Source organism: Photinus pyralis, unplaced genomic scaffold, assembly GCF_008802855.1.
Source record: "Photinus pyralis isolate 1611_PpyrPB1 unplaced genomic scaffold, Ppyr1.3 Ppyr1.4_LG2, whole genome shotgun sequence".
Classification (NCBI taxonomy): domain Eukaryota; kingdom Metazoa; phylum Arthropoda; class Insecta; order Coleoptera; family Lampyridae; genus Photinus; species Photinus pyralis.
Genome location: NW_022170403.1, coordinates 37,095,191 through 37,111,593, shown reverse-complemented (window position 1 = coordinate 37,111,593; position 16,403 = coordinate 37,095,191). Strand labels below are relative to the sequence as shown.

The window sequence follows — 16,403 nt, the reverse complement described above, 5'->3', positions numbered from 1 at the left end:
GATGAATTGAATAGTCAAAGTTAATCCAGCAACAATTAATTTATCTAAAACGGTGTTTAATATTTGCAGGTGAGAATCCGGTCATTGCGATAAGGGTTTTTTATCGCAACGTAAAGCTAAATTCAGGGATAATTAGTCGTATCCAAACTTCACGACATTGTAACGCGGTAGTTATAGCTATAGAGTATAGGTTGTACATCAAGGAAACGTTAATTAATTAGCTATTCAAACAACTTTTGATCTATACAGCTTGAAATGTCATCGGCTCTTTTATATTTAAAAAGGAAACGAAGTAGAAACCAGTATCTTTAGTGAGGTGGACGAAGACAAATTGACACAAAATTCGTGTAGTGTTAATACAATGTAGATGTAGGTAGTGTTGTGTGTCACATATTATAAGAGATAACATACGAATAGAAGAGCTGAAGCGTGATTGCATATTATCATCGAATAACGAAAACATTTTCCCTCAACGCTAATATTATTCACGTATCGTAGAAGCGTTTCACAGTATAGATGTAGTGAGACTTTCGGTAGCCGTTATGTCACAACACTGCTGGATAACGACAAGCTCGTCTGGCTGTGGGATTACAGGTTACCGGCCAATGTTTTGAACTCGTGTGGTGTCGAGGTATGAGACTCATTTTGCAATATCCACATATTGAAATATTTGAAATAGGTAGGTACTCAAGGAATAAATCAATCTTTATAGATCAAGGTAGCTCGAACACTCTAATTATAACTGTTTGTAAAAGAAGTATCAACATGTATGTATGTACGTTCGTGTTGATACCAAAGCGTACAGAAAGAATTAAACTTTATGATAATAATAATTAATCTTCAACTTATTTTACCTAGCCTAGCTTGTACACTTTATACGGCTAAGTAGGTAATTGCCTCCATAAAACCCATTATATTAAAACGATAATCTAAATCTTTTAGACACTTTCCACGCTATAATATATTTTCACTCGCGGTGAAACTTTATTGAATTTATTGTATAAATAAATAGATTAGGAAAGTTTGCTATGTCATGGAAATGCGATCACTCAATGAAACGGTACGGTCTAAATAGGAAAGTTTGAAGGAGTTTGGGTTTTCGTATCTGCCAAAGCTGATTAATACCTACGTTACAGAAGATGTTGGATAAACAATAACACAACACTTGCACGTCCCTTAAGATGTTTATAGTAAATTAATCATATTTGGTGCATGTTGAAATTTGATTTAATTTTGTGGAACGTGCTAATCGAGTTCTGAAATTTTAAGTGTTACGGAAACAAGGTTTATTTGTTGAAGTTTCGAGAGTAGACACACTATTTGTTTGAATCAATAAGAATCCTCAAAATAATGCACAGACTAACCCTGAATGTCTGTACATCTCAGTTTTTAGCGCATTTCCACAAAAATTAAAAAACATTCGCTATTGTAGCCACTTTGTCCGTCCGTCCGCCCGTTCGCTCGTTCGTTGAGACGCTACTAGTTGTCTTAAGAGCTATTGTTCTACTTTTTTCGCTGTTTGGTTCGTTATGGTATCGAGTCTTGCACCAAGGAAGGAATTTTTTCTGCGTTTATTGCTAAAAACGTTATTATAAAAAAACCAACAAACCGTTTTTACATATCCCATAACAGTTTTGCCGTTTATTAACCATCCAAGAGATCGTTTATAATTTTATATTGCTGTCTGTCGTCTGTCTGTTAGTCTGTCCGTCTGTTCCTTTGTCTGTCTGTCCCTCTATTTGTCTGTGTGAAAGATAATTTTGTTTAGAAATGTCTCATCGCTTTTGCATGAAATTCAATATGGGCATAGCTTTAGCCATATAATACGCAATGCCAAGTCGAATCGATTCAAAATTCACAGTGCCCTTTGCGCATCTCGACCATTTATAAACCGAACTTTTTTATTTGTAAAAGTATTTGAATGAAATTTGATACATAGGCACTTGGAATAAATGAAAATCTAACGCCAGTTTCAAAATTTCCCATAGTAGGTAACAACTGTTCCGATATTGTCCTTGTTTGTGTTGATGATTATATAAGGGGTGTACTTTAGCGGAAACTCGGTAGGAGCGGGTGGACCGCATGCTATCTGCATGGCATGGAAATTTAATTTTGGGTCATCTGTGTAGCTGAATTTGGAGAAGAAGACTTATTACATTATATCGAGAGCACCGTGTATAATATGGACGAGTTTCAGCAGCAACAAATTTCAACCACAAATTACAGTTTTTTGCCATATTACCTTCTACAAGAGACACGAATCGTGCCAATTCTGTAATTCAAACAATGCAAACCAATATTCATACTACGAGCAAAAATCATACACAGATGTAATTCCCACACTAAAATCAAACTAACCCTTAATTGAGTTAAATTCGGCATTTCACAAAGTGGTGTGTATTCTTTGGTACATGTAGTAAATGAAAAATTCTGACTTCATATAGTCCAACCATTCAATTGATTTTTTTTACCAATCGAATCAACCACTGCTCAGTGGCTGATTATGTAAAGAGGGTTAAGTAAAAATAAAATAATAAATAAAAAAACAAACATAGAGAACTTCATTCAACGCAAATTAAAAAAAAAACACTTGAAGATTACAGCTTAATAGTAACTTATTTTGTTTAAATAATTTAGAATAGCACATCAGTATTGTCCTTGTTCTCTTTGAAAATCTTAACAATATTTATAACCGTATATAGTTTTTGGGCTTTTGATGCGTTGAGTTTACTAAATCGAAGTTTCATCCATGTTGTGTGATTGGATTTGGATGAGTGGTTGTAAATTATTAAAAACCGGCCAGTATCAGAGATCTCTCCAAGACTAAAAGATAAGATGCGCGTCGAGCAAATTCGGAACTTCCCTCTTGTGTGAAAAGAATTCCAAATAAAAACCTCCACCCTAAACATGATGTGAGGAAAGTTATGAACACATCAAAACATAAAATTCCAACATTTTTATATTTGCATTCTTTTCGAAATTGGTTTCCGCGTCATTATCTTTTAGTTTTGAAACGTTCTCTACTTTATCAAGATATAATATACAATAACTTTTTTCCATGAAACATGTATTGCGAGAGGTAATCACATTTTGAATAAAAAGTCTTTTAACACATGTGCGTTTGCATTATACATTTTAATTAACATAAGTAATGCATTAATTAACAATTGTTTCAGAATTAAAAATCAGGAATAAGTTATGTGTCTCGTTTATTGTAATTTTACAACAAAATTAAGCCTACAACAACCTCAAAATTCAGGTTACTGGTTAGGTTAGATAATGTTTCTCAACAAATTATAGGTAAACGATTACTGTATACATGTATTGTGAATAAGTGTGTTTGAATACAGTGATTTGAACTCGGATTTCAATGAATGATGGAAAATAATAATGACTATACTATCAATCATTTAACAGTGATATGAACATTAGATGCATACCTATATGCTTTTTTTTAACATATAGGCTATTTTAGAACTAATTTGCCGTCGAGTAATTTAATATTATGGAAAAATCCTTGAAAACTCAAACAATTCTGGGATTCGGAGAGAGTGATCAGCATTTGTAATGACTATGAAGACATAGCTAATAAAATTTTAATATCCCCAATTGCTTATACGAGTGTCGCAGTTGTGTTTTAATTTTGGTAAGGGATTTTTCATGAACATTTAAATAAACCACTTACAATTAAGTAGTTCTAAACGACTGCCAGTGTTGTGTATTTACGTGTGCGTTAGAAACGATATGGGAAAAACTAATTCTAAGGCAGGCTCTCGAATCAATAAATAAAAATATTAATTGATCGCCGATTATTATCTACTAACCCTAATAATGTTCAAGTGGCGCCTTTGTTCGTTGTTTGTAAATGACGGCGTATGCCACATCTAATGCTGATACCATTTCACTGTTAATGTGAGTATACATCACAATGATAATTCACACCTAAACTAGTAAACAACCACACAATTACGGAGTAGATGATAATTTAATTACACTTCCACAGATTAGGTAGGTAATAATAAGCAAGGCTCAGGGCTAATATTTGACGTTATAACCAAAGTTTAAAAAGTAGGTACCCGATGGTAATTCCATTTTTATAATTGGCCTTCATGTACGAATATCTCGTTTTTAACTGTACAAAATTCAACTACAGTAATTTACAAAAAATTAAAAAAATATAAAATGGAGTACTGCAAGCTACTTATTTAGGAAGTGCCAGTTTGAAAAGGCGCGATAGAAAACATTGTAACACTTCGCTGCACTTTCGATTTTCATCACCTATTTGATCCTATTGTAGATTACCACTGCAATCATCTTATTCACGTTTTTAAGGTACAGTGAATTTTTTTCAAATGCTAACATAGGAGTTGCATGCAATGTAATTTCCCTATGTTCGATTGAAAAAAAAAGACATCAATCTATTGAGTAGTTCAAATGAGTAGTAGGTACAATTGACAGTTGTCACATTTTTAAAAATACCGCCGTCCAATTTAAATACGAAATCGGTTAGCGTTAGGTTATTGCGAGGGTTATTGCTTAGAATGTCAAGGAGAACACTTCGAACATTGATTGTAATTGTTTTCGGTATTTATTTTCTTATTTTCTTCATTTATGTATTGAATAGATCAAATTAGTAGAATACCAGGTACACATGACCTACAAATAATTGAAGGTTGGTTCACAATGAGTTGTGGTGTCAGTGCGTGGCCTGTGAGGTCAAGTTATCGTAAGTTTAAGAAAAATGTATCCTAAAGTTGCTATGGCCTCACATGGCTTCTTTAAAAAAATCTTACCGAGTGCTCTTCATAAAGACTATGAGTTGCTGTTCATAGTCACACAAGTTGGGCGATTTGGGAATGTGAACCGCGAACACCTCATAGATTGATGTGTTTTTTTTTTTAAATCGAACATAGGGAAATTACATTGCATGCAAACTCCTATGTTCGCATTAAAAAAAAACTCACTGTATATTATTTGTAACGATATCACTTAATAAGGGCGGACGAACAAACCTGTAATCTGAACGATTATTTGCTTGAGGTGTACCTCACTTAATTACTCTATTTAAAACACATAACTTCTATGTTCTATCGCACATCCACTCAAATTTCAAAAGTATCTAATGTACCTGGGCGGCAATAATTGCAGATTTGGACAGATGGAGGGTTTAGCGAATCGAGTTTATTTAATAATACGGGGTGTCAATTTTAAAACTTGCAGTCGGCCATATTTTACAAACTGAAGAAGATATTGAAAATCGCGCAAAACGGTTTCGGAGGGATCGAGGGGCAACCAGAATAACGTTATGAGTGACAACCCCCACCCCCCAACTCCCTTTAACCCCCCAACACACATCGTTGGAAAACTACTGAAAATGCTTTCCAGTGGTACCAATAAAGTCAATATTCATTAAGACAATTACACACAAATTTAATAATTAACAAAAAAAGTAAATGTTGACATTGAGGGATTTATGGCAAATTGGCCAAGAACTTCAACCTGAGCTGAAGTAGGTCCGGACGAACAGAGGCGTGGACAAAACGTAAACAATAGCACATTTTGTATATTAAAAACAATGTGCTAATAATTAATGCACCAAGGCAGCTCAAAGCAACCCTGACTGGACCCTTTCCCTTTAGAGTTCATTCCTAAACTACATAAAAAAAATAAAAGTCGGAGTCCTCACATTTTCCTACTTTAGTTATCGCATTACTGAACTCTTTGGCATTTAGTTACAATCAATAAATCGCTACAGCCAAATCCAATATTGCGAAATAAAACCGACAAGGTTACAAGAATTGGGTGAAGACCCTTTTCACTTACAAAGAATAAAATTATTCACAGATAATCAAACTCCCCTTTAACTAAAGAACGCTTTGAGATTTAACAAGTTAAAAAGTAATCGTAGTCGATTTACAAAAAGCGCATTTCCACTTGCATTCATTTCCCATGTGTAAGATGCAACTTCTGTTAAAATCGTAAAAATCCGGCCACAAATATGAAAGATAGCGTTGCAAATGTGCAATCCATTTTTGACGTGCTACTTCAATTTCAGTTAGATTTTCATTTATTCCAAGTGCCTATGTATCAAGTTTCATTCGAATACTTTTATAAATAAAAAATTTTGCAATTCGGTTTATAAATGGTCGAAATGCGAAAAGGGCACTGTGAATTTTGAATCGATTCGACTCAACTTTTGGCATTGCGTATTATATGGCTAAAGCTATGCCCATATTGAATTTCATGCAATTCAGTTCATAACTAACGGAGATGTCAAAGCGATAGGACATTTCTAAACAAAGTTATCGTTTACACAGACAGATAGAGGAACAGACCTACAATAGCTCTTAAGATAAAGAACTAGTAGCGTCTCAACGAACGAGCGGACGGACGGACTAAGTGGCCACAATAGCGCATTTTTTTTATTTTTGTGGAAATACGCTAAAAAACCATACGTCTTAGCAGAAATGTCACGTGTTAGAAAGGCAACGATATAGATGGACAGCATTAAGATAAGCGCTAATCCGTTTTTGAAAGTCATTCATTTTACGGACTATAGTTATTTTTTTATGTAACATGTTATACTCCTAACTTTAACAATTTCGCTGTTATAGGTAACCTTTTTTCGTCAAAGTTTGACAGTTTTTCTTAGACAAACTAAATCGCGCAGGGGGATACATTTTGGATTGAGGCACAAGTTAACACCTCTTCCACAGTCAAATAATTTTTTGGTACTTTATCAAAAAAATTAAATTTTTGATTGACCATCAAATGTTTGCAAAAATGTCCCAAACTCAAGCAGGAATGGTTGGTATAGTCACAGACAACATATACTGTTGTCTGTGGTATAGTCATTGAATTTATGGTATAGTGTTTATTCTTAGAGACTGTTACCGGAATTGTTTGCTGGTGTCACGAGTACATGCTGGCTGTTGGGAGATATCCTGGCAGAACGAATTCAGATCCACGCGTGTTTGAAAAGGTGGTGGATAGATACAGCTACCGGGAGTGCAAAACGAGCAAGGAGAGTTAAACGGACGCCGGTTTTGGCGGAAGATAATGAATTGCAAGTTCTCGGAGCAGCTGTTGACAATCGTTATATAGTGTACGTGAAATTAGTACTCTCAGTAGGTAGTTGTACATTTATCCAACATATTTTGAAACGCGAGTGGATCTGGATGTGTTTTGGTAGTCCCAGCATACTCTTGTGACGCCAACAAACAATTTCGGTAACAGTCTCCAAGAATAAACACCATATCAACTAGTTTGGAACATTTTCGCAAGGCTGATTGAAAAACAATCATACACTGCCGACACTGTACTGTTAATTGTGCGAATTGAACATCTTTCGTTTCATCATGGCACACTTGGGTTCGGAAAAGAACTTTTTTTTTACAAATTAACGGTTCGACTTGGTTTTTCTCTGAAATTTTCTTATACAATGTGTGGTTTTGTTTATATCAGTGGAAAATTTATACATTTGGCTACCCAGAGGTGTAATTTATTTAGGAGGGGTACCATATGAAATGTTTAAAATTATGACATTTGGGGAAAGTCAATCAAAAATTTAATCTTTTTGATAAAGTACCTACCTGCGCGGTTTAGTTTCTCTCAAAAAAAATTTCGAAAAACTGTCAGATTTTGACGAAAAAAGGTTACAACAGCGAAGTCGTTAAAGTTAGGGGTATAACACGCTACATAAAAAATAAGTACTTTTCAAGTTCCAAATCAATAATAAAATATGGGGTGTTCCATTTAAAAAAATGCAAGTTTAATACGCCACTGAAATACAGCACGCCCTTGGTATGCAAAAATATTTTAGAAATACGCCGGCGGTAATTGCGTACAATTTTGCTCTAAAACTTTTTTCGGTATCTTTTATAGTAAAGGAATTATGATCCGAGGGGTCTTAAATGCTATACACCCTATATTTTATTAAGTGTACCACCGTCAAAGCCGAGATTTAGAGAATTTAGTCAACTTTAATAGCATCTATTAACAAATATCTGCCAACATTTTGCGAGTTTGAGATGTTGAGTGGAATATTATTCATAAATGCATTCATTAGGCAAGCAGAAACGTTGCGGTAGTGCAGGATTGGGGAGTAATCTATTGGGCCTGGCGGTTTTGTTAATATTGAGGTTCGTACCTAAGGGGACATGAATGTTCAGAAGAGCAAGAATATTTTGGTCAAAAAGTGGACTGCGCCGGTGCTCACAATCAGGGCCACATTAATCGTTTAAAGAAGGTCTATCAATGCCGATACCACGTTTGATCCGTGTTGTAGGTCTGTAGGAGCATCGATATAACTTGTTGTAAACCTAATCCTTCACAAAAATGGCCAAAATCTTTATCCTGTGCGTTATCAAAATTTAAAGCATCTATATTAAAATCTCCACGAGAAACCTTGTCAAACTTGGTAGAACTAATGAAATTGCACCAGTTACTTAAAACAAATACGCGGTTTATAAACAACAGCTAACGCATAACGCATCTTTTCACCCAGATTTTAATGCAGATTGATTTATTTTAATAAATTCCTACAAAAACGTGTAGGTTTAAAAAAAAGTTAAAATGGCGTGTTAGGTAATCACCTACCGACAAAAGGGGAATAATAGACTTGTTCTAGGAGCCTCAAGTGGGGTGATCAGAAATTCTTATGCGCGTATAAGGATTGCAGGTGGTCGTAATCATGATAAATTTGGTGATAACACTGTAAGCCCTTCCTTAACTCCTTGTATCAGTTTCTAACGTTCTCAGGAGTTCAGAAGTATGACTATGAAGAGCACCTTATCCATTCATCATATTATGACATTTGAAAAGTTTGAGTTTGATTTACAATCGAACATTTCAACCACAAATGAAAAACTGGTCTAAAAAAAGCTTTGATTCCATTCTGCTAAAAAAAGCTACCTATGAACATCGATTTGAATATAGATAATACATTTGGACGTTTTCCTAACAAAATGAGTGAATAAATATACTGATTTTAAAGTCTTGGTTAAAATATACAGGCACAGAGCCGAGCCTTTACTACGTGATTCAGATTAACTCTGCTGTATGGTTTTAATAAACTGGAAGTCAATAACCTTAACATTAGCCTAGACATATGGATGGACTGACGAACGGAAGGAGAGAAGGTGACCATACAAGCATATTCCAATGATAAAAAATATGTCAACATCAATTTACCGAATTTTCTGGGGACGAATGCTTCAGTGGCGAATGCTGCAGGAACCTGACGGTAAATAATTCGGACGTATTTTCATGAGACTTTTACGTGGGACGGGTTTCGTAAGGGCGAATTTTCAGACGCGATTTTTTCTACAATTGTTTGTTTTTTATGAATTCCTTCGTTCGCCAGTCCGTCCACCTGGTAAAAAACGATAACGGACATACACATGCGGCACCTTCAAAATATAGCTATTAACTGAATCTAAAATTTAAAATATACCTTAATAATTATAGCATTCCGATCTGGTGTTACGCAACTACTAATTAAGTTATAATTTCGAAATCAATATTTAGAACGAAAGCACTTGACATAAAAATACGGCCGCGATAATTGTGTAGTGGCGTTTTGACGTCATTTTTTACGTCAGCTTACGGTGGAAACAATTTCATTATCACGTTCTGTTATTTCTCAAAGAACTTCTTAAAGATAAACACCCTGTACATGATGCAAATAGGTAAGTTTCAATCTTGTGGTTACGATGGTATTGGTAAATACGATTAACGGGTGTACTAATGAACAGATTAGACCTTTATCTACATCTATTAATTAATACCTAATTGTTTTCGTCTTGGTGGGTTTCCTGATGCGCTTAAGATAGCAAAAGTGGGTTGTGTGCCAAAAAAGGTTGTGTAAGAATTGCAGCAAACTAAGAAGCAAATGTTGTTTTACCATTCGTCTCAATTTGGAAACTGATCAGCGTCTCCGTAGTTTTACAAAACTCCTTCCTCTTGTCGCTGTGGCTGTTTCGATTGAAGACCAAAGAATCGAGGGACAACGTTGTTACGCGTGCATTTGCTTTGGTAAGGCCTCTCATTGTATGATCTGGCTGTAAAGTACGTATACGATAATTATTGTGATAGCATATGACATCTCATTTGGTCCATTTCGACTTATTAAGCAAAATTCGGATAAAATCATGAAAGGATAACGTTGTATAATTATTGAACGTATGCGGTATTTCGTAATTATTCAGCTTTTACAAAAAAGAGACCCTATCGACTTAATCGGTCAAGACTTGTTTCCGATTTTATGTTATTAGTCCGAACTATATATTCGAAAAATTTTCCGTACGTTGAATAATTCATTGTTAATTATAACAACTTCAAAAAGTAATCGTAAACGATTTACAAAAAGCGCATTTCCACATGAATAGTCCGAAAATATTTGTTACTTCAGCCAAATTCGTTTTCATCAATTTAAAAAAATCCGTCCACAAGAAAATTAGCCCTGCGCATGCACAACCTATTCTTTGACATGTCATTGTCATTTCAACTTGATTTTATAAGAATCATCTTAGCGTATAGAATCTAAAAGCACAAAAATCTGATACAACTGAATACTGAACGATCATCGAGAATTTTACAATAGATACACCTCCTTAAGGGGATGATTCTGCATAGTTTGTAAAACAAATTTTTTAATTTGGTATTAGTTTTACTTTTATTCGAGGTGCGTATATACACAATTTCATTTGTCTCTTAAATAAAAAATTGGATTGCGCAAATTTTTTTAATTCGTCTGCATATAAGTTGCTTGAGGTTTAAGGAATATGTCTTAACACAGAAAACCCGAACATTCATATGTTATTTGTAACAAAAATGATACAAGAACCCCATTTTTTGGAGGTTTGGTCGTGCACACGGGCAGACGAGCAGACAGACAGATGGACAGACAGACAACTGACACACAGACAGCAGACATCTCCGGGATCGTTAATAAACAGCAGCAATTATATAAAGTTGTAAAATTATGGTACATAAAAATATGGATTTTTTACTATAACTTTTTTAGTAAGAAACGCAGAAAAAATTCCTTCCTTACTGCAAGTCTCAACACCCTAACGGACCAAAGAGCGAAAAAAGTAGAAAGATAGCTCTTAAGATAAAGGTGTAGTAGCGACCGGACGGACGGACGGACAGAAGGACGGACAAAGTGGCCACAATAGCGCATTTTTGGAAAAAAATACGCTATTCTATTCGTTATGGCTGGCTGGCTGTCCGACTGAGATCGCAGCAATTCTGCAATCACAATAGCTACAGACTTTAAATTTTCACTAAGCTTTCTGATGTAATGTAGATGTGCAGGTTCTATTCTATTTTGAGTTAGATTACTCGTGAGATCAATCATTTTAAACTTTGCTAATAAAATACTGATCTGCATTACCAAAAATGCGCTTTCATCATGCATATGCTGACATTACAACTATACAAAATTCCATTTAAATACTTTAACAATTCAAAAAATTCGATTGCGCATGGGGGAAACAATTTTTTAAGTAAGCACCAATTTTACTTTTAAACTACTAACGAAACTAAGAACATTTGTACCAAATTTCAAAGCGATCGGACCTAGAATCGGACATGTCTAACCAAAGTTATCTTTCACACGGACAGATAGACAGAGAAAGGAACAGACGGACAGACCAACAGACAGACGACAGACAGCAATACAAAATTATGAACGATATCTATGATCGTTAAAAACGGCAAAAATGTAAAATTATGGAACATGAAAAAAATTGTGTTTTAGTTTTTTACAATCACTTTTTTAGCAATAAACGCAGAAAAAATTCCTTCCTTAGTGCAAGCCTCGACACCATAACGAACCAAACAGCGAAAAAAGTAGAACAATCAGTCTCGCATATAGTGGCATTAAGATGTACAACGCGTTGTTTCCCAGTATAACTATGGAAAAATCACAACAAATGTTAAAAAAAAATTAAAAGCATTTTTGCTGGAGAAAGCGCTATACAAAGTGAGCGATTGGACTGTTTAGTTGTTAGTTTACTCTTTCTGTTTTATACAAAATTTAAGTACCTAATAGTGTGAAAGTGACTTTGTCGATATGAATGTTATTGATCTCCTGACAACAAATATATTATTTTTAATAGCTTTTGAGATAAAGCGGACGGACAGACGGACGGACAGGCGGACAGACAGGCGGACGGACAAAGTGGTTACAATAACGCATTTTTTTTATTTTTATGGAAATGCGATAAAAACAAACCGATACAACGAAATATCGAAGGATCCTCAGTATTACAATCACATTTAACGACAATTTATTTAAAAATACATTTTATAATTAACAAAAATGAATCAAATTCTTGTCTTGGACATTGAGATAAAACTGTTAATCTTGTTCGCAGCGATACCAGTGCAAGAATAACGATTTTGACACGTTTTGATCAAAATCCATGTGGTCGCCAAAAAAAGATCAAATTCATGTTTTGGTCATTGAGGTAATGCTCTTGGTCTTTTCCCAAGGATCTTGGAGCATAAATATCGATATTGACATAATAATTTGATCAAAATCCATGTGGCCCCAGAAAAATAATTAAACATCTTTGAATCACACATGCGGTTATCAAATGTGGACGTGATGTACTCTTTCGGCATCAAGATAATGCGTTTGAAAGCTTTTACAACTCCAAATTCATGTGTAAAGAATAATTTTGGGTTCATGTCAAGAGTTACTTATATTGAATTGTAACACATCTAAGTAAGAGCATTGAATAAAAAAGTTTTTATTCAATGGTAAGAGTCATAGGGAATAATCTAGCGACAGTCCGAACTCGATACATGACGTAGGGAATGAAATATGTTGAGCCCGCAGTTTTTTCTGTTCCCGATTCACTTGAAGTCGTATAACTTTTATTCCTGTTGAACCAGCTTCCTGAAAATCAATAGCGTCCGTCCTTAATGTCCAAAGTATCCGTACACCAAATTTCAACACAATCGGTCACTTTTAAAAAGAGCGCACATGAACGGACAGACCGACGGACGGACGACAATATAAAACTCTGAGGATTCTTAATAATGAGAAAGCTACGGCGATTAACTTTTACTGCAAACGGCGTTTCTTTTGTAATACCTACTTCCGCACTTTAATACTGCAATGACTCGAAAAACTGTCAACCGAAAAATGCTCCACCTTCGGTGTTGCATTTTATTGTCAGTTTTTCTCGTCTAATTGCTAGGTAACAGGTTTTCATTACGTAAACTAAACAACCCAAATTTACTCGGTAAAATACAAACCTCTTGTGCAATTATAAGTAATAAAACCTTAGGTTCGGACTAGTGGCTCGTGTACAGGGTGTAAATCGAAAAGTGGAACATAGGCGTTTAACATGGGAGATTTTTCTTTGCGCAAACGTTTCTAATATTATTTTACGCAAAAGTACTTCAAATAAAAGTTATAGAGATATAAATTCTGCATCTAAATCATGTGAAACGATTAGTCTACCTCTTCTTGTATGCGAAAAAATTAATTATAAAGATTCTGGTTTCACGAGTTTTTAGTCTAAGTAGCCATAAAAAAAACATAGTCCATGGCTACTTAGACTAAAAACTCGTGAAAACAGAATCTTTATAATTAATTTTTTCGCGTACAAGAAGAGGTAGAATAATCGTTTCGCATTATTTAGATCCAGAATTTATATCTCTATAACTTTTATTTGAAGTATTTTTGCGTAAAATAATTAGGAAACGTTTGCGCAAAGAAAAAGTAATTTCCCATATTAAACGCCTATGTTCCACTTTCGATTTACACCCTGTACATACTTAGAACGCTTGCGTACTTTATTGAGTCTGTGACCAACACAGAGGTACCGGGTGAGAGAGATTAGTAAAAATAAGGCAGGATGTCCACCGCATCAGGTCGACGAAAATCGATCCAACTGAAGTCGTTGATCCAAATGGATCGGGCGGATTAAAGTCGGCAATTCGTGTCGATAGGTCGATCGCTTTTGGAATGATTTTGATCGGGTTGACATTATTCTTCGATGAGAAAGATGAAGGAGAAACGTTTTTGTACCACAGAAGAAGGAAAATTTGGCACCAAAGTTATTAGGTACATTCATGCATATGGAACAGAAACGGAGATGTTTTCATTAGTACCCGTGAACTTGCTAATCATGAACCAAAATTTAATCTATGTATTGTATGACCAAAAGTAGTTCTTTTTCCTTTTGGACACCCGGCCTAAGAGTCACTTTACTTAAATTTGTATGGCTGATTTTTATATATGTTTTGTAAAATATCACTCTAAAGTAGTATCCAGTATCGCCAGATACTTTCCGCTGACCACAACTTCTTACAAGTGCTTTAATGCTCGGAAAAATTAATGAACTTGGCTTGTATTTTAAATACCTACTTGATTTTTATACAGTGATATTCATGTAGAAGTAGACATAGGGATTTCCTATTAAATTTCCTACGTCTACTTTTACATGATAAAAAGTATTCTAAAGAACACCTAACTTTATGCAACAAAAATAACTACCTACAACAAATGAAGTTCATATTAATTAATTTGAATTGACGCACAGACACATGTACAGATAGATTTTATGCTTGGTAGGTACAATTTAGCAAGAAAGAAAGTTGTAGTCAGGAGCATACCAAAAGTATAATGACGATTTTTATGCTCCATCGTACAGAATTATTATTACCAAACCTTCCTTTTAAAGTAAATTGTACTGCAATCCTTCAAACAACGCAATACTTTCCCTGAAAGTGAAAGCCTGTCAAATTAGTTGATAGATGTATCCCGTTAGGGGTAACGTGAACCGCCAATATTTCCAGTTTATTGCTAACTGGAACACTACGTTTTTGGTTAAATGAGAAAAAAGATAAGTTTACCTCAACTAATTCGACTCGATTTATAAACCCAGTTGTGTATGCGACTATGGCAGTTGTAGTACAAAATCGACCATGAGGAATGCGCGTGGGCTTCCCTTTGGAATAAGTAATTAGGTATCTGCTGTAAATGAGACGCAAATCATTGATAAATTTGCAGGGCCATTACTTATTATTGGAGTGTAGTTTTAGTTACCGAACCGTTTGGTCAATTTAGACAATGGAATAAATATTTAATTTCGTTTGTTTTCCTTAACTACCGAAAATATCTAATGGTTCTTTTAATTACAGGTGCCAAGCGCTATGAAATCTGAAACGGTATAGCTTCGAACAGCAATGAATACCACGGCCTTTCCATCTCCGACGGTTTTTTACACCTACGACTATGATTCTGAGAATCACACCGTCACGACCTACGGTTACATCTATACCTCATCTGAAAACGACACATTTGCGGGTAAGTAATTTGTTAGTAGTGCAAAATCGCACCTGTAACCTGTAAGAATTGCCTTTTGTCAATGTTGTGGGTATGAACGCTTCGTGACCCAATAAGACTGTTCCTCGGCCATATCTCGAGAACCGCTCGTCGTATGACTTAGGGGTAAACAAAATTATTGGGTAAATCGGTTATGAGTTTATGAAGAATCGCTGGAAAATCTTCAAGTTCTAAAAATGACGACCAGAGGACGCAACTGCACTCTTAAATTTTAAAATTGCATTTTCTTTAAATTTCGCATAATAAACTAAACATTTTTTTTTCACATTTTTCAAGAGAACCAGTTTATCTAACATTTTCGTAAAAACAAAAACTCAGTTATTACAAAAACAAAGATGGTGTGGGGCGTTCAATTGTTTTCGCAATAACCTGCTTTAACTTCTTAACCGTTTGACCGATTTTAACAAATTTGCTATCGTTGAAAAGAACATTCCTTGGGCAATAATAATCAACCAAATATAGTTAATTTAGTTGAATTCTTCTCCGCCAGGGGGGTAGTTTTGACACTATGACCCAAAATCCTAAAAAAAATATAAAAAAATCAAATGGAATGATATGAAAGTACCTAGCCAAATAACATCCAAAGAGGGCAGTGAAAACCGTTTTTCAAAATCTCGTTCCTAACCTCAAATATTGGGAAAATGAGATTAATTAATTATATCTTAAATTTACTTTTATGTATTTCCGATTTTTGTCGATGGCGCGAAAGATTGTTTGGAAAAGCACCCTACACTTTTAGGTAGACTGGAAAATTAAACAAATGAAACACGATGCATTATAAAATAATAACAGCCGTCATTTGGAAAATATTCTGCTGTGTTTACATTCAGAAAGTGCAGTTTTTTGAATTTGTAATCTTTTCTAAAATTCCGATTTCAAGCCAAGAAGCATTTGCGTGTCGAATTGTGGTAAGCACGTATGTACGCTCCATGACCCCCTAACAAGGGGAACATTTTCTCTGGAAGACTGGACATATCTTCAAAACATTTTCTTTATGAAACGTTGTATTGCATCCAAAATTATAAAAAGTCTG

General features: G+C 34.8%; 1 protein-coding gene across 3 annotated transcripts in view; it reads left to right on the top strand.

Moving 5' to 3' along the window:
- The first annotated feature begins 362 nt into the window (after positions 1-362).
- Positions 363-16,403, top strand: part of LOC116163767 (tachykinin-like peptides receptor 99D) — a 38,751-nt gene continuing 22,710 nt past the window's right edge. Inside the window, exons 1-2 of one of the 3 annotated variants that reach the window (XM_031477872.1) lie at positions 363-631; positions 15,166-15,331. In XM_031477872.1, the coding sequence (XP_031333732.1) occupies positions 15,211-15,331 (121 nt within the window). In that variant the 5' untranslated portion in view covers positions 363-631; positions 15,166-15,210. Of the gene's footprint in view, positions 680-3,658; positions 3,913-15,165; positions 15,332-16,403 lie in introns of those variants that run through there. The other 2 variants (XM_031477871.1, XM_031477873.1) reach the window with 2 other exon arrangements.